The sequence below is a fragment of the Labrus bergylta genome, chromosome 3, assembly GCF_963930695.1.
Source record: "Labrus bergylta chromosome 3, fLabBer1.1, whole genome shotgun sequence".
Classification (NCBI taxonomy): domain Eukaryota; kingdom Metazoa; phylum Chordata; class Actinopteri; order Labriformes; family Labridae; genus Labrus; species Labrus bergylta.
The window spans coordinates 30,151,549-30,171,543 of record NC_089197.1 but is presented as its reverse complement, the minus strand read 5'-3'; the positions used below and the strand labels follow the sequence as shown (position 1 = coordinate 30,171,543).

General features: G+C 39.5%; 1 protein-coding gene across 1 annotated transcript in view; it reads left to right on the top strand.

Moving 5' to 3' along the window:
* Positions 1–18,453, top strand: part of spon1a (spondin 1a) — a 77,713-nt gene extending 59,260 nt beyond the window's left edge. Inside the window, exons 8-16 of the mRNA XM_020655975.3 lie at positions 6,338–6,539; positions 8,627–8,767; positions 10,478–10,553; positions 10,703–10,885; positions 13,965–14,135; positions 14,240–14,407; positions 14,778–14,942; positions 16,227–16,493; positions 17,574–18,453. Of these exons, the coding sequence (XP_020511631.1) occupies positions 6,338–6,539; positions 8,627–8,767; positions 10,478–10,553; positions 10,703–10,885; positions 13,965–14,135; positions 14,240–14,407; positions 14,778–14,942; positions 16,227–16,493; positions 17,574–17,737 (1,537 nt within the window). The 3' untranslated portion in view covers positions 17,738–18,453. The remainder of the gene's footprint in view (positions 1–6,337; positions 6,540–8,626; positions 8,768–10,477; positions 10,554–10,702; positions 10,886–13,964; positions 14,136–14,239; positions 14,408–14,777; positions 14,943–16,226; positions 16,494–17,573) is intronic.
* Positions 18,454–19,995: the final 1,542 nt, after the last annotated feature.

Sequence of the window (19,995 nt, the reverse complement as noted above, 5' to 3'; positions counted from 1 at the left end):
TAATTGTTTTTGCTTATTAAAGTAAATTATATTGCTTAACTGAATGTGTTGACATGTGCACTACAGGGCCCGACCGAAATGGGATTTTTGTTACCGATATCAATACCGATATTAGGGATGAAAAAAAATTGACACCGATATATTGGCCATATCTTTCTTGGTTCTATCTTCAATCTGTAGAGATAGGTGGATATAAATATACACATTGATTGCGTTGATCCCAGTTAGTAGTTAATAGTATTAAACAATGATACTTAAATGAAATGCTCATTAACTGGTGATTAAATCTAATTATATCGGCGCATATCTGAGATAAAATGAGCCGATTCTGATAGTCACTGGATACTCTAATATCTGTCGATATTATCGGCCGTCCTATAAATCAGTCTGGCAATGTTACCTTGAGTACCTGTACACCAGAAAACATTTAGATGTAAATACCTTATCCAGGTTTTTAAACTGACAAGATCAAGACACAACAGCCCTCCGTTAATCAGACACTTAAAAACTGACATCATTACACATTCATGAGTAATATCAATAAACCACTTTCTCATGTTCTATGAAAACACCATCCAAGCAAGAGCCAAACCTGTAAGGCTAAAACCAGGATATCGATGAGCATGTAAATGAGCATTTTATGTTAAGGTACATTTCACCGACTTTCATTACTTTGTCCCTGTTATAAGTGTGTAAAGGATTTGCAGATGTGGCCAGTGTCTGTGTGTTTCTAAGGCACAGTTGTGTGAGGGTGGGTTTTAAAAATCTAAGCCGATAAATCTGTTATTCTCCTGGTCAACAGTGCCATACTTTAATGTAGGTGTTGGCCTGGAAGAAATACCCTCCAAATTCGATTTCTTACTTGAGCCTTTGCTGGAATGGAAAAGTGTTAAACCATATTTATTGAAGCAACATAAAACAGCCAAAGCAATGCAGCAGCAAGGCCGAGGCATGTGGCTGCTTTTTCACAATGCATCCAGTTTCATATACTGTAGGGAGGTACAGCATAGCTGAAAACTGCTCTTTGTCTGAGAAGCACTCACCTAGAAATCTATTGTATTAATTGACTAGCTTTATTATCAAGACTAATGGGGCATTCAAAAACAAATGGTTCTCTCTTCCACTTTTTAACTGACACTTTTTCAAAGCTGTTTTTCATTTAAAGTTTTGATGTAGTCAACATTTCTTGTTTTGACAAATGGGAGGATAAAAGACAGCAAGAGAGCGAGAGAGAGAGAGAAAGAGAGCGAGAAACAAAGCGAAAGAAAGGAAATTAACAGCCATAAAGATTAAGGACATGATTAAATGAAGCTTCTGAGAGGACGAGGACTTAATTACCTAGGTAATGTTTTATTATAAGTTTACTTTTTATTTGATAACTAGTGTGCACTGCATTCTGTGAGAGTGCCTCCTCTCAAACCATGCTTTCAATTTAATTTTACTATGAAGAGCAAAATGATTGCTGGAACAAAGGGCAAGACATCTGAGATGGAGAGGGAGAGGAGGTGGGAGAGGAGGAAAGAATGAGGCTGAAGAAGTGACTGCCATTATCACACTTATTACAGCAGAATTTCTACCACACTGACTCTCCTGCGATCCAACACATAACAGAGGAAAAGAAATCAACAGAAATGACACTGCAAGACTAAAACTTCATTACTTGTCTAAATGTGTCATTGAGCTTTTGGTATATAATGACACCTGCAAGTTGGAAAACTTATCCAAATAATGCAGAGTCTGTAAGAAATCTATGCAAAGGCCAATTACCTTAGGGTGTATATTGCAAGGAATATTAGGCCTCCAAATATGATGCTCAGCAAGATTGGCAGCCCTGGTAAAAGTAACCTTTCCTTGCTAAGCATACCAGCTCCACACACATACTTTACATCTGATCAGTTCACCTGACTGACAATAGCGTAGATGTTTTGGAGTTCTGATACTTTTTTGTATGTTGATTCTTTACCGTATTATTTAGCGATAGAAGTATACAGAAACAACTTCTAGCAGAGATACACTTCAGCTTTTTCAAAGGCTCTTGATACTCTTAAATGTTTTAGTCAGTTAAATTTTCCATCAAGTTTTAGTTCGCAAATGAAACTGTTGAATTCAAAGTTAGTGATTCTGAAATAAGTTTGGTAACCCAAAGATGATATGGTTCTTCACTGCTCAGGTGTCCAAAAATGTTTCTATTCTTTATGCCTCATCCTCTAACACAGTCACATTGAAGGAAGAATGTGCATCCTTTTGATCCAGTAGATGTCGCCCTAGAGCACCAGCATTAAACCAAAACACACTGCGGTTTGACAACACCTCCGCTATTCTGAAGCCTCTGCTCTCCTCCAACCACTCTCCATTCGCATTCACACAAAGTTATGAATTACAATGCATAACTGAAAGCACCATGAAGCAGAAGCGGTCCTTTGCTCAGGATGATTGCCAGTGGCCTGCATTGTTGTGTTAGCAGGCTAATGTTAATTCATAGCTTCGTATTACACATAAATTGTCACCGAGTGACGAGATCTAAAAACACTTACATGACATCCACGTAAGCGTAGATGTTCTTCTTTTCTCTAGTCCATGAACACAGCTCCGATAACAACACAGCTGGCGGAACTCAGGCTCCTCACTCATTGATGACAGTCATGACTCAGAGAGACATTTACAGAGGATATACTTGATGCACATAAATGATCCAAAGTGCCTTTAAAGAGTGTAACAGATAAACGTAGAATTAAAGACTCACATAGAAACAAACTTCCAACAACTCTTAACAGGTAGTAGGTTTAAAAAGAAACCAAATATGAAATTATAAACAAATACTGAAAAAAAAAGGAAAGGATGGATACTACAAAATTTTATTTTTTTTTTAACCCACATGCACCCCAGACAAATTAAATAAAAATATAAGCCAAGCTGAGAGAAACAAGGACTGGCAACACTCATACCTATGTGTCAGGGAAACTTCACACTAGAAACCTGGCTTATCATGTAAGTGAAACAAAAATCAGCTTGGAAGTGAGCAGCACTGCAGGGATTAAAACAATCTATATGGCTTTTTTTCCAGTGTAGGAAATGGCCTGGAAAGGGAAAAAGTCATGTTCTTGAATACCTCAAATATCTTTGAAAATCATTTCCATTATAGTTTTGGCCAATTGGAACTTTCTATGAAGTACAGCGGACACCCTGCCTGGGATCCCTTCATGCTGCCTTCATTTGGACAAAAAGCACACTTTGATATAATTGCTGTCTAAATAAATGACAGTGTACCAATGGAAATGAGGCAGAGGCTGAAGTGATTCACGGCATCTTCTGCTAAAGTCAGAGGAAGTGGAGGCACACTTAAGAACATAGCATGGAGATGCATTTGCTGAAAGCAGGGATGAGAATTTTATTCAGAACTTCACATTTAACTGTTGGTTTCTGTATGGAGTCTTTCAGAAAGGTGTCACTAAGGTAGGTGTGCTCTTACAATGTATCAGCTCTTGCTACTTCAGTTGAAATGGCTGTCGAATGGCCATCCCCTGCAACCCGCCCACCCGATGGTGTTGGGGGGGTGGGGGGGTGCCCTGATGCAGAGGGTGGTGGGCGAGCTGGCGTCCGCAATAGAGCGACCGCACATTGCGGGTACTACAGGCACGCGCAACGCGGGCAACACGGAGACAGGACTGTCCACCGGCTGACAAGTCCTGTCTTTTTTTAAAGAAACAATGCTAACCTCTCATAAGCCACCTATGTCAGTTAAACGAACTATGGTTCTGTTGCATTGTCTGGTATGGCAACTCATATCTAAGAGATTATCTGTTAAAATATTTCCAGCCTGTCTAAAAGGCTTTCTAAGTAGAGTCTCATCTGCTTAATCAAGTTGCAACCTCTTAAATATAACTCCAAATTAAGCCCCTTATTAAAATACACAACTTTACAGCAGAAACACACGTTTACAGTCTGGTACAAAAAAGACTTTGTCTCTAGCTATATTACTATTAGTCTGCCCTTACAATACCTGGCTCGTTAACTTGTTTGGTGTTTCTCATTTATTTATTTTCTGGTGGCCAGTGCATAGGAATCAGTATTGTAGTTTGCTTTTCCCCTACAGTAGTTTCTATGCAAAATAATAATACATAATTTTCAAAGACTCACAAAAAAATTAAACAACCAAGCCACCTATGACTCCTTTTGTTCCACCGTATCCTCCCACTATCACACTTCACAATATAATGTTTTCCTCTTTTAGTTTCATCACTGAGTTTCTCTTCATTAGTTTACACACTTCTTTCCCTTTATAGTGGATGCATTCATGACAGCCACAGTACCCCCATGACAGTCGTCTAGCTCTTTGTTGTTGTCCCCTTCCTCTCTGCTCTGTCAGGCATCTTCCTAATAGAGGAAAAACTACTTTGGTGTCCTGTTCGGGTTTCTTTCAGTAGCAGCCAAAAGAAATGAGCTGCTTGTCAACGGAGCGACATAAGGACTTTTTGAAGATGAGAATACATCTGTTAGTAGGCTGACTCTTTTATTTCTGTCACATTTAAAACTATCTTTAAGTGTTGAAAGTTATAGTTTGTGTGTAGTAGTGTGAATTACACAAATGCTTCTGGGCTTACTTTTGGGATAGTTTTTGTTCTACCATCTGCTCTGCAACTGACAGCTTCTCAGTAGAAACATAAACATAGTTCCTCAAGCTCTGACTGAGCTGTGACTACTAGGAATGAACTGAGTAGCAGACTAAATGGTTAGAGTTGGCACACTAGCTATCCAACACAAAAATGACTAGTTGGTTAAAGAACCAAAAATAGAAAGGTACAGTACACAACTGAAAACCAAACAGACAGTCAAAGGCAGTTGAAACAGTCAACTCAATGATTGACGTGGAGATGCTAATAATCACCAGTAACCAGAAAGCTTAGCACATGAACGAACCACAAACATAAGCATTACAGAGGAGTTGTTTCAGATGAGAATCCCTTCTCTATTTTTTGACCAGACTGTCTCTGTCAGTTACCTTCTTTAGAGCCCAGGTAGCTGTCTCAGGTAACCCTCAGACTTGTAACACTGACTTAGCCAGAGACCCAGGAGACTCAGGTCAAGTTGTGTGTTCTCATCCTCACTGGTAATCATTAGTAAGGGGAGAATGTGGGCAGGACTGAGTTAGCTGAGGTCAGACAGATTTATACTGGCATCATTACGGCAGAGAAGGAATCACCATCTAATTGTCCATGTCACTACCGGAATCTTCTCCCTCCTAATGAATCTTATATTGGCTAGGAAACTTTCTCTAATTAGTGGAGCTGTCAATCATTTGTCAAGACAGATGGCTAAAGGTGTGTGTGTTTCGCCCATGCCTGAGCAGAGCAAATTTAGTGTGGAGAGATAGAGTCTTGAACATGTCTAATTAAAACCTTCTTGTCACATGATTTGTGGGCACTACCTTACCTTTCTCCTTCTCTAAGACTTAGTGAAATTTAGAGTCTCCAGATGAGCTTGATTTTAAGTCACAGTAGCCAATTTTACAATTTATCTTTCCTTCTTTCTGCTTTATTTCTGATGATTGTCCTATCAAGATAAGACATGCTTAACAACTGCAGCACCCCTGAGGCCTTACATTTTGGTTAGATCTATGAGGCGTGTAGGTGTGTGGAGATGTCCCAATGGGACACACATTTATTTTCTTCATGATAGCATATTTACTCTCAGCCTGTAAGTGTAGACGTGTGCTCTACTTGGGCTGGGCTGTTTGTGTGAGCAGTTGGTTTGAATATGTGAGCTAAAATGCATAAATGTTAAAATTATAAAAATGATGCTGAGTTCTCAAATGCATAGATTCTCTGATCTCTGATACTAGTTGAATGTGTTTCAAGTTAAAGGGCCATCCTTTTTAATAATTCAAGCTTATGAACTCCATAATTCAAAACTAGTTCCTGAATCTTTTGAACCCTGCTAAGGTGTGCCGGATACGGTTTAAGCTAAACTTCTGACAGAATGAATATTTATATGAAACAAAACTATGTATCCAGTGTTCTGTGTTTGTTTCACAAAGTCAAACAAGCATTGTGGGTGAATTTTTTTTTGGCTGTAACTGGTTTCTACCTTATCTCACTTCAGGTTGTTACCCTAACCCTGCACCCGTACCTTAAGTGTGTTACACTTGGGTGGGCTTTTTAGGGCAACTTGTAGGTGACAAACTAGATCTTTAAAAGTTCACAAGGAGCAACTAAATGTATCACTGGGTTTATTTCGGTCAAAGCAACACCCCTTCAGTCTTTTACGATGCTTTTAACATCACACGGTCTCTCCCCGTCTCCTCTGCTTTGATACACTCTGACCTTTCTCTCTTACTCAGTCGGGCAGCCCCCTCTGCTGAATTCTCAGTGGACCGGACCCGTCACCTCATGTCCTTCCTGACCATGTTGGGCCCAAGTCCAGATTGGAACGTGGGTCTCTCTGCTGAGGACTTGTGTACTAAGGAGTGTGGCTGGGTCCAGAGGGTGGCCCAGGACCTGATCCCCTGGGACGCAGGCACTGACAGTGGGGTGACGTACGAGGTCAGTGGTAACACTCACACATTTAGATGTTAGGTACTTGTAGTTTTCCTTGCAGAAATGTGCTCCAGGCCCCTTATGAACTAAATGTTTTATTTAGTATCAACTGAACCGTATGTAATGAGTTGTATTAAACATGTTTGCATTGAAGTTGTTGTTGATCATCATTTCAATTAAAAATATGCAAGTAAAAGAAACACTGTGTCATCAATTTGCAAGGAAACTGCAGAGTCTGTCTGAATGTGTGACTCAGGTCAGGTCATAACCCCACAGTCGAGTGCCAATTACAGACTTTTGCAAACTGTAACTTTTCTCCTTCTTCTCCCCCCCTGGATAACCTTCATCCTCACTCCCATCACCAGCTGAGTCTTCCCCTTCACACTCTCATTTTAACCTTGTCATTAAACCAACCTTTTCCTCTTCATCTGCCTGTCTGCTCACATTCCCAATCACTCCCTCTCTCACCTCTTCACATACTGCCAGTCTGCAACAGTTCACTGTCATCACTCATCCAATTCTCCTTTAACAGCCTTCAATGTCTTCTCCCCTCTCCCAAGACCCTGAGGTGCTGTCTGCTGTGTTGCTCACTGTCTCCACTCAGGACTCACAGATTAGTGTGTGTTTGTCCAAACTCTATGACGACATGTGTGAAAACCTTTGGCTGATCCTCCCCAGACCGCACATGAACTAGGGTTTCTCGACCGCTTCGGTCCGCCTCAGGAATCTTTCTGTCGTTTAGTTTCTCTCAAAAAAACAAACTCACGCACTCCTTTGTCCACCACACCAGACAATTGAGGAATAAAGAGGGGCAACTCAGGGACATTCAGGAACCTTCAGTTTGTGTTTTGTTTAACTTTGACAACTCTAGACTGACTGTGTCACCTGGACTAAAGTGTTTTTTTCTATTTGCCGGAGCTTCAGCTTCAGCTAGTTTAACATCTTCTGCATAAAGTCTAATGCATTTATTTCTGCACAACTCCAAAAGCACAGTACAACGTCTGTAAATGTGTAGAATTTGAATTACATTGAGACATAATGCAAAGCTTCTGCGTGAGGTCACAACGACACGTTATCTTATAAAAACATGAAGTTGTTGATTGTAGAACGAGTGTTTGATTTCACTTGCTTATCAATTCTTTCAGCTACGAGAGTTACTGTGACGCACTGCAGCTCATGACGCCAATTTAATTGCTCTGAAACCCCTCAGGGCACGCCGGTGGCAATTAGCATCAAACATCATACTTCTCCAATTTATTATTTATTACTGATGTGTGATAAGCATCCATCAGTCTGATTGGATGTAAGTAAATGCTTTGTGTACCTCCTGTAGCTGCCTGATAATCATTCAAGCTCTCATACAAAAGTATTCTTGGATCTCAGACACCCAGTTTGATAACAATAAATATAAATATAAATGTGATTTTCATTGAAATAATTAAACCAACAGTTTTTTCTCTAGCTCTGAAATAGGTGTTTAAATATTTAGCTTTCTAACCTTCACTTTCTAACTTGCTAAACTTTCATTCTGCCGGTTAAAAATCTCATCAAATGAGTATTTTTTTTCCCTCATTCTGATAATTAACTTTAACAGGCTCTTTTGGCATTCGGTGGCACTTTGCCTCTTTGTGTTACAAATTTGCTAAAGGTCAAATTCTGTGCCATTACTTTTCTTACATCTTTTTTACGGGCACTCATTTCCCTCTCCCTCTCTCTCACACACACAAACACAAACAGTGGGGCTCTATCCTTTTTGTTTTTTTTCGTCTGGGTGTCCTCAGTGGGGGGTGAAGGATGAACTGGTCGTCTGTCTCCAGACAGCCTCTGGCGGTGATGCTTTTATCAACCCCATGCTGGCAGACCTCTACTGCTGACTAATAAGAGCATCTCCCGTATTAACTACTGCACTCCTCCACAGCTGTTCTCTGACTTTGTGACTTGTGTAACTTTGGTTGACTTTGTGCTCAATTGTACTTCCGCATGGGGATTTGTCAAACAAGCCCTGTGCATGCGTGTGTTCTTTTAAATCTTGAAGATTTAAAGCTTTGTGTGTTCTCTTCTCTTCCTCTGTTGTCATCTTTGTGCTTTTCTAGTCTCCCAACAAGCCCTCTTCTCCCCAAGACAAGATCAGACCCCTGACAAGTCTAGATCATCCACAAAGTCCTTTCTACGACCCTGAAGGGGGCGCTATCACTCCTGTGGCCAAGATGATACTGGAGCGCATCGCAAGAAAGGTCTGTCTGTTTTATACTGTACCACTCAGCTCCTGCTGTAAATTCAGATACTGTACAAAATTGATCATAAGTAAGGAAATTGCATCACCATAGTATTTTTGTAAAATGCGAATGTAAATATTCATGCATGTATTCAGTGTTTGCAATGTAAAGACATATTGATGTTCCATGTAAAGGCATAACGTGGAAAGGGAGAAGAAAATATGGAAATGCTCTAAACTCTTTGCTAGAGAAATGTTTATTCTTTGTATTGTAGTTCTTTTAGATTGCATCATCCCAATCAAATACAATTAAATGCAAACAATTAAATGTAATTCAAACAAGGCTTGAAGCCATGTGTTTGTTACTGTACAGGGCTGGACAGTGACCTAGTTACAAGCTTTTTTGTTTTAACAAGCAAAAGGAGGTCATTTGTTTTTGTGCTCTGTTTTATTTTCGAGTTGACCTCTTGCATTACATTTAAGTTTTATACTCAATTAACTCTAAACTCGGTCGTCCCCACCAACACCGCCGTCCTCATTCATGCATGGCCTGCTCCGACCTCCACCTCAGCGGCAAGGAAGTGTGGACAACAGGAACGTGAGGAATACAAAGGAGAAATCCTTCCATCATGTTATCCCTTATGCTCTTTTGCAAAGCGTCTTGAGCTAACACTTGTTATGAATTGGCGCTATACAAATAACGATTGATTGATTGATTGATTGATAAACTCTCTTCATTATGTGCTAAACTTGTACATTTAGGCAAAGTTTAACATTGTAGAACTGGCATCTAGTAATATTTGCTATAGCTGTGAAGAAAAGATGCCCCTAAAAGTTTCTAAAGCAGGGACAGAGGACACAGAGACTTGTCCTTTTGGCTTTATCGCTGCTCAGCAGGTAGCATGCTGAGTTTAATCCTCTTCATCAACACAGCGATTGATCGGTGTTGGAAGTATTTTCTGTATTTACTGTGCATGAGGTTAAAGCCACTTTTTCACAAGGTGGGAAAAAATCATTAAGACAAAGTGTAACTAAATTAAATATAAGTTTAGAAAAATATATTATCCCGTAAAACTTCAGTTGTTGGTAAGAATAGCTAATGTACATCCAGCAACGCTTCAACAATATAGAAACAAATGATTGTTTCTGGTGAAGTCATCGCCTGGCTCTGATCTGCAGATGATGATCAATCATCACGTTCATCACCTCACGTGTATAGGCATGCTTCACAAAGAGTTAGAAATAACAGAAAGCATGAAAGCATAATCTGAAAGCTTCAAAAGTATGTATGGCTGCCAATAAACGTTACTCTCTATGAAATATAAATTCTTCCTATTAATATAACAAAATAGAAAATCTGGGTGCAAAGCAGACAGTCCTTACAGGTTAGTAGTGCTTAAGTGACATCTAGTGGCAGCTCTGGGGATTTATCATCATTTATACACACACACACACACACACACACACACACACACACACACACACACACACACACACACACACACACACACACACACACACACACACACACATATATATAATAACACACCCAAACACATACATGGATGATTGTTTGGCTATATAGACTGCCACAGGAATCTTACTGAGTGCAGGACTGCTTTACAACATAACTCTGTGTGTGTTTGTGTGTGTGTGTGTGTGTGTGTGTGTGTGTGTGTGTGTGTGTGTGTGTGTGTGTGTGTGTGTGTGTGTGTGTGTGTGTCCATAGGGGGAGCAGTGCAACATTGTGCCAGACAATGTGGATGACATTGTAGCAGATATTGCCCAGGAGGAGAAAGAGGAAGGTCCGGACCCTACTCTCGTTTCTCTCTCGCTCTCTCTCTCTCTCTCTCTCTCTCTCTCTCTCTTTTTTTCGCTCTCTTACACAAGATTAAAAGCATTGTTAAAAGCGGTCAGCTATTAAAGTATCTGCACTCCCTTTTCAATCCGGCAGATGATACTCCTGAGACGTGTATCTACTCCAACTGGTCTCCATGGTCCGCTTGCAGCTCAGCCACTTGTGAAAAGGGCAAGCGGATGAGGCAGAGGATGCTGAAGGCCCAGTTGGACCTTAGCGTGCCCTGCCCGCACACCCAGGATTTTGAGCCCTGCATGGGTCCTGGCTGCAGCGATGAGGGTGAGTTTGTCCATAAAGACTGAAGGTTAATGTGTTTGGGAACAAATTTAAAGTGGACGAGGACTTAAAAGTCTGCTGAATTAATTAGAGTTTTTTTATGTTTGAAAGGTTAAGCCTCCACATCTTTGAGCTCTTTTGTTGAAATTTAACTATAATTGCTTTTATAACTGTGATGTTTTGACACTCTCTAAAAAGTGAGGGCATGTTGAAAAAGCAGCTTTTATTGTTAAAGGGCATTGGTAATACCCAGAGGAATATTCCAGCGTAATTAAGCGAGAGCAGGAGAGGAGGCAGAGAGGGCACTTTGTTCTTTCAGCAGCCTTTCAAACGATATTGTAATTCAAATAAAATGAGGCCATTAAATATTTTTTGTAAGATGATGAAGACTAATTCAGTCAAGCCACATATGTTAGTCCTTTTAGTGTCATTTTATTTTTTCCAGCCTCTCTTATTTGATTTAGATTTTTAGATTTTATCTATGACACGTTCTCTCTTTTTTTTGTGTCTCAGAAGTGGCAGATTGGGTTTTTATATGCGGATGAGTCTGTCTGTCACTTTGTGTTCAGCATTTGTGGCTAATCCAATGATTTCTGAACCTTCCCCTAGCACCAACACAATCATGACATGTCAGAGTGTGATTTATGTTTACTATTCCATGCAAATGAGGAAACCTGGTTGTTCATTATTTGTCAGTATTATGGCAGACCTCATCATTTTATTTATTACTATTGCCATATTTTACACACTGTTGCTCAGTTGGTAGAATCGGTCGCCTCTCAATTTGAATTTGCAGGTTCGATCCCCAGCACCTGCAGCAACATCTCCAATGTGTCCTTGGGCGTGTAAACGTGTATGAATGGTCTAGTTACTGACACTTTACATAGCAACCTCTGCCATCAGTGTGTGAATGTGGTGTGAATGGGTAGATGTGACATTCGGTGTAAAAAGCGTTTTGAGTAGTCAGAAGACGAGGAAAGTGAAAAAACAAGCTCTCAAGTCCATTTACTTGCAGAACTCACTTTCTCATTCAATTATGCTTAATATGACAACTTGCAGATACAAAGTAATCTAGGAGGGGAAGCATTGTTCACAAATTCTACAGTAAAATAATATGTGGCCAAAAAAGTGGAGAAAATAAAATTAAAGGAGAAATATGTAACTCTGACACGTAGTGGTTAAAATGGGTACTGCAGTCTAAATTCAAAACATTGGAGAGAGCTGTCATTGTACTTGTCCCTACCTGCCTAAAGCTTTCATTATTTATATACATAAAAGGTATTCATAGTGTTCAGAGAGACTTCAGAGCCTAACTATTGGTGACACAGCTGCAGCTTCTTCTATTATCGGTTCCTTTTACCTTTAATTCCTGCATATATTGACTCTGATGTCAACATGAAGAAACATCCTTTCTGCTGGTGGAGCTGCTGACGTTTGACATTTCTTACTGATAAGAAAAGCGAAGAGCTGTCAGTGGAATCTATTAGAGTTCTTTGTTTTCATTAATCTAAAATGACAGGCACAAAAGAGAGAACATTATCCACCATATGTAAAACTGTTTCCTGTCCCTCTCTTTCCTTTGACAATAGATACCAAATGTATCTTGATAGAGAAAAATCTGTTGTTTTGTGTGGATGGGATCCTGAACATTTTAAAGGGAACCACATGAACAGCAAATCTCTGCCTGCTTAAAAAAGACAGGAGTATTCAAAGTAACAAATGAGATGACTCGTTTTAAATTTGAAAACAAGTGTTCAAGACATGAAATGTTTAAATAACCACTTTGGGAGGTTCTTGGATAATTGAAACAGCTCATTATACAGATTAATGCATATACATGTCAAACAACAAAAAACAACTTTGCTAATCAACTTTTAATGCACAATAAAGCATTGGTTGTGTTAATGCAGTAACTTAAAGCTTTATTTTCTCTCTTACAGTAAAGATAGGGACAGTTTCTAAAGGATTCCTCACTTTAGGTCTCTGTTTTTTCTCCTGTTGATACAGTGAGCAGAAGCACATGACTTTATTTCTCTGTTATAGGCTTTTCTAAGATCATTTAGGGGTTGTACTCAGGGCTCAAGGTGGCAGAAACTCTCAATCTGATTTGACTGCTTTCTTGAGAATTAGCTTTACGTGTCTTATATGGAAGAGTTTATTGCTAGTAGGTGTCAGGTTAAGATCATTAAACTACTTTTAATCGTAGGATGACAAATGAACACTCATATAATACATCGATGTACTGTTATCACTATCTGACTTCTTACTTTAATTCTTAAATGTCTTTGTTGCTAAAAAAAAAATGCACTGAAGCTCATATATTTACATATGAAACTAGTAGCAGAGGAAAGCAAGTTGCAGTTGTCAGTGAGGTGCCTGATCCATAATCCATACATTCTCTAGAAGGGCACATTTATTTTGTGGCAGAACAATTAAGTCTTTAGTATTACTTTAGAGTTCAGTTCAGCTAAATAAATGTTACCAGAAACTTTTTTTTTATCTTACTAGGGATACAATTACAAATCATTTAAAGTTGCAGGCTAAACACCAGGTTAGTGTGGTGGGAGATTAATTTAGAAGATAATAAAAGTAATTACTGCCTAAGGAACAACAAGAGTTGTGGAGAATGGCTCCAGCTTTAAAAGCAGCAGAGAAATTTTACACAGATAGGAAGTCTCAGGCTGTGATAAAGCCTCAACAACCACATCTTCAGAAATAAAAGTTAAACAATGCATAGCCATGTTCTTTTTATCTTACCTAGAATAAGCTTAGTTGGAGCTTATATGGTGAGAAATCCTCCAAATGTACACATTTGTATTAGACTTGTCCGAATCTTCACAGCAGTTAAATTCTGTCTACACTGATTTTCTTAGTCATGAAACAGAGCCAAATATCTTTACCAGGGGATTATGTTTATCAGGTTTAAATTCAGAAGTTTCTATTGGGAACAGTTCCAGGAGTCATTGTAAACACAGCAAACCAACACATACAGTAGGCTTGTGTGCATTTCAATTCATTGTCACAATCACTGACAGCTTTTGAAACCCGCTGACATCTTCCTTTCTGTCCTTCGACTCTTCAGATGCTTCCACCTGCATGATGTCAGAGTGGATCGCCTGGTCTCCCTGCAGTTTGACCTGTGGGATGGGCACTCGTTCCCGGGAGCGCTATGTGAAGCAGTTCCCTGATGATGGCTCAGTCTGCACCCTGCCCACAGGGGAGACTGAGAACTGTGTGGTCAACGAGGAATGCTGTGAGTTTTTCCCCTTTTTATCTGACACATAACCTGCCAATTCAAACCATAGACCTATTGTACCCTGCACTCTAACTTTGTTTGGGATTGTTTAATTGTTTCAGCTTCCAGCAGTTGCCTGGTTACAGAGTGGGCTGAATGGGATGTCTGCAGTGCAACTTGTGGCCTGGGCATGAAGAGGAGAGAGCGCATGGTGAAGATGCCTCCTGCAGATGGCTCTGTTTGTGGAGCAGAGGTGCTAGAAGTGGAGAAGTGCATGATGCCAGAATGTCGTGAGTAGCAGAGTTTTCAGGACAACAACTTTCCCCTTCACCTCCTACTCATAAAACCTGGTGAAAATGGTCTCATTAGGCATCCAAAATTAAAGGCTGGTGGCCTCACTGTAAATCCATGGAAGCGCCACTAATGAGACGATCTTAAGTTGAGCTTTCCTGCAGAAGCACTCTCGTCTTTTTTTCTTCTTTAAGAATAAGTAAATAGAAGCCAGTAAAAGTTTGTTTCTCCTATGACTATTCCTAATTGTTTTCCTTTAAAGACATAATTCCATCAGTCACATTCAACTTTAAATATCCCAAACATGCATGCATTTCATATTAAAGCACTACACTATATGTATTACTGATTGATTCCTTCTGTGTGCAGACACAATCCCCTGCATGCTGACACCCTGGTCAGACTGGAGTGAGTGCAGTGTGACTTGTGGAAAGGGTTTGAGGACACGGCAGCGCACGCTCAAGTCCCCTGTGGAGCTGGGAGAGTGTACGGAGGAGTTGGAACAGGTGGAGAAATGCATGCTGCCAGAGTGTCGTAAGTAATGAAAATCTCTATCTGCACGCCCACATACTGCACATGTGTGCACATGTGAAATGAATGAGAAAAGAAAGACGAGGCCATGTTTGATATGCAAACTAGTGTCTTGATGTAGATAGATGAAGCACTGAGGGGAGTGACTTCACAGTGGCAGTGCAGAGAAAAGCAAAACCCTATCTCTGTGTTGTGTATAAGTTAAGATAAAATGCACATTTAAGCAGTATCATGCTGCTTCCTGGAAGATAAGAGAGGATGGCTTTAAATGCAGTATTCATATTTAAGCTTGAAAACTACGGTCAAGTGCATGACAGATCTAACATGACAATGTTGTTTAAAAAAACGTTTAAATAAGCCAACCTTCAAGGTCATTAAGACCATAAACACCTGTCAGGGAAATGACTCCAAATGTGTTTATGGTCAAAAGTTATTTTCTAAAAAAGGAACTGTAAATGTACAATTTTGGTCAAACTTCCCATAAAATCAAATTCAAGGCATCAGTAATCATAAACACACACATTATGTTCTTTAGTAATACAAGATTTTGGGTTTCTAGTATTTTTGTAACTTTTGAAACACAGTCACACTCAGATATTAGCATTAGCTCAAGAGTCAGCTATCACATGAACTGGTGCTTTTTAATATGTATTGAGTCATGTAAAATATTTTCCTGCTTTAATCAAAGAATGTTTCAGGTATAATTTGAGCACAATCAAAAATGAAGATTTGGTAGCATTGTTGCCCCATGTTGATAGATTTAATTGAAATGTTACTGCTCCAAAAAGTGAAGAATTGAAATAACCTGCCAGGTTGTCTCATAAATGATTGTAATTTATCAGTTAATCGATGTTGCTATTGTTTTAGGACTTGGCATTCTAACTATGAACCAGACTGAGTGTGTTATTCTCTGCAGAGGTATTAGTTGACATTAGCGGTGAGGATGCTACATCAGGGCCATTCACTGTAGCTATGTTAAACAAATCACACAAGCTAGCAAATCCCAAAGCTATTTCCTCGTGTAGTGTACTGAATAATTCAAGATGAAACTAGTTATATTCCCTGGACTCTGCTTCATCTATAATTCAGGACTTATTCTGAATAGAAAATTGAATAAAAAAGTCATAAATTGCTATATGTAATTTTTGTCTTATCTGTTTTAATTTGTTAACTTCACTCTGTCTATACTATCTAGTGTCCTCATCAGTAACCACTCATACTTCATTTTTTTTACTCAGCTACACCTTCTTATAAACCCTTTTTTATGATAAACTCCTGTGTCCTCAGCCATTGACTGCATCATGTCAGAGTGGACAGAGTGGTCAGAGTGCAACAAGTCCTGTGGGAAGGGTCATACAATCCGGACGCGCATGGTGAAGCTGGACCCTCAGTTTGGAGGAGACACCTGTCCTGAAACCATCCAGAGAAAGAAGTGTAAGATCAGGAAGTGCAACCGCGGACAAGCCAACAGCGATGAGAAGAAACGACGCAAGGAGCAGCGCGACAAGAGGAGGAGCAAACCGAGCAGAACTGAGGCCAATTCTGAGCATCCAGGTCAGTATCCATATCACCTTATCCTTATCACATTCAGATCTATAATATCAAGAAATGATACCATGGTGTTGGTGAACAGTTGATTGTGATTGGCTGACAATGCCAGGTATAAATAGATACCTGACAATGGACATATTTTAAGTAGTTCTGGCTATCAGACGGTACACACGGCTGATCATTTGTCAAAGTCTTGATGTTGATTTGGGTAGAGTCAGTGATGTAGTGGTGCCTAAAAAAGTCGGTATACTCTTAATTTTTCCCCAAAATGTTTTTTTTTTTTTTAAGTAGCTCTCCAGCAGAGGATAAACAGCTTCTGTTATAAACAGAGTCATGTAAGACTACATATTTAGATCATGTGTACTAGCCAATTAGAGATGGAGTAGGGAGAGTCATCCTTTCACCATCAGGGTTAAAAAATGCAGCATACTACTGAATATTGTTCATCAATCAATGGTGTAAATCAGAGGGATTTAGAAGTGGGTATACCCTATGGAGAAAGTAAGTGGGTATACTCTGCATATACCCTGCACTAGACCACTGTGTATAGTGTCATGACTTGTTAGGTAGCGCGTTGTGCATTATACTACTGTCAAAGTATATTTGATTTATGTCTAACGCAAAATTGTATTAACTTTGAATCTTGCTACCATACTGTTAGCTTTGTGCCTTGTACCTGTGTCGTACAGTGTCATGAGATGCCAGCACTAGAGCTTTCTCTTGTTGCCATGTCACACCTAAGAACTATTGTATTTACTCAAGAAGTGAAGTTTCCATTGCAATAACTTAATGGGATAGTAGTGATGATTTTGGCAGGCATTAACAAGGGAAACAGATCAAAGTTTTGTTAAAGACCTTGCATTTGAATCATAGGAGTCATGAAAACATGAACTTATGGTCCTATTATTTTCTCTTTACCAAGTGACTAGCAGGGGAATGCCCTATGAGGGGTCCATAATCAGGAAGTTATGGACTCCAGGGATTTGTCCTCCACATTGTCTATACATTCCTGGTAATGGACATCTCATCTAGTATCATGACTTACAAAATTAATCTGACAGCTCCTTTTTCTTTATTTTTTAGGGTGTAAAATGAGGCCGTGGTCGAGTTGGACAGAGTGTACCAAGCTGTGCGGAGGAGGTATTCAAGAGCGACTCATGACAGTGAAGCAGAAGTTTAAGACTGCCCAGCTGTCCAGCTGCAAAGACAGGAAGGAGATCAGGGCTTGTAATGTGCAACCTTGCTAGGCAGGAGTAGGAGAGCGGGGGTGATGTGGGGAAGGGAGGGAGGGATGACAGTGCGGCTGGGAGAGGGCAGGGCATGGCACACTGTCGCACAATGATCCAATGCACTCTGTTTAGGGCTGAAGTGGCACATACGTGAATCTGTATTCGTTAAATCCAGGGCTGAATTTAAAGATCTCACTGGAAAACTCCGGATTCTGTGCTTTTAAACTAGCTCTGATACACATACAACTCTTTTGCAAGGTTACTGTAAACATGTTGTGGTATAATATATCTTAAAAATATGATTATGAAATATACATTGATTTAATAATAAGTTAAAGAACTGTTATATCTTGTTGTATCCTTGAGTAGTACAGTATATTCCAGACTTTAAAGCACAGGTGCCCAGCCATTCCAGTGTTTTATATGCCTTCAATTATTCAGTTGTTTCTAGGACACAAAATGCCCAGTTGACTTTTTACCCAGCTATATTGTTGTACATGTAGATGCACCATGATTGAGATCTATGATATGATTTTGAGCATTATTAGAAGATTTTGTAATTTTTTTTGCTGTTGAATTTTTTGATAAGAATGTGTCCCAAGATTCTTACCAAAGTCTTGTGTAGATGTTTTCTAGCTCTCTTTCCTCTCCTGTTCTGTTTCTCTGTTCCCTCTAACATATTAATATTTTGGAATAATATCACCTTTACAATAAAAGTAAATGTGACAACTTGTCATCTGGCTCTGTCTTTTTATTCAGATGCAATGGGTTCAACACGGGACAATGGTTTTCAACTCTGCTACCACTAGATGGCGATACCAATCCATGCACATTTGCATCTAACAAGCAAATTGGTTGTTCCTCAGACTGCTTGTTGGAATGTGTCCTCCTTCTCTCCATACTCCTAATATCCACAAGGGGGCAGTGAAATCCATTTAAGATTAATTGAAAAAAATACAGAAGGATATTTTATTCATTTTATTTGACTCATCTCTCATTTGTGATACAGCTCACACTTGAAAATGTCTAAAACTTAAAGGATGATAGACAGCAGAACATAGTTCACATTGTGTTACTAGTATGTGCTAAAATATGACACATCTAATAGTCCGATTCTGAAGACCTATAGGGATACAGCCCTCAATACAGAAATCAATGGTCTTCAGAGGTCTTTATATGACTACACAGAGTGGGTGCACACTCATTAAAGAAACATGGAGGTTGAAGTTTTATATACATAAAGGCTGATATCTTGAAGATTCTGCCCCTGAGCTCTCTGATGTATTGGGTGGGGGAGGGGATAGTGTCAGGCCTTTGGCTGTGAAACTCCGGGAACAGGGGTGAAAATTCAATACACACGCATCACAATGCCATTCCTGTTTCCATGCCAACACAATCACACGGAGGGACTCTACACACCTCAGAGAAGATTGAAACATGGAAAGGGGAATCATTACAGCCATGATAGAGCAATTACAACAGAACTCCTGTAGAGACTGACAAGAGGAACAAGGGCTTAAAAAAGGAAAGGGTTTTTCTTAAGGTCTTTTTTTTTTTTAATCTGCATGTGATCTGGTCTGTAGTGCTAGCTTGTTGTTACGTAGCCCAGCTGCAGTTTAGAGATCAGACTGGAAATCATCTCAAAGATTCAGTTATGTCAGTAGACCTGCCATGCCTCTCTGATATTATAATGAGTCTGCTCTGTCTTTGAATACTTGATGAATATGTATATGGTATTTTGGGTGCAGGCCACACAGCTGACATCAAACCAGACTCCTCAAACCTCGTTTTTGTTTGGCCAGTTTCTCACTGTGCATAGGTTTTGTATTTTCAGGGTTCAACATCCTTATAAGTCCTGTTTCTTGTACTTCAGGTTATTGCAGCATCCTGATTTAAAACTGCCTCAGGCACAAAACTGTGTGGTGAAAGCATTTCATCGTGAATTGTGCCATTATAAGAATTACAGAGTCTATTCAACTCATTGAACGTGGATAACCACCCTATTTAGTCTTTGGCTTTTTTTCTTTAGGAAAAAAGTCATTTCAGGTTTTTTTAATCTTTATCAAACCACAGCTCTTCATCATAAAACCAACTGCACAGTCCTCATCTGAGTCTAACAGACAGAAGAGACAGTGATGGAGTTCAATGTACATCAATTTAAAAAACTGTTAAACAGAAACATTTCCAACAAAACAGCCTCATTGTTTCATAGCAATATTTTTTTCCAATGTTTGGGTGAAGTTGTTACAAAACCTATTACTCAAGCTTCTATATTT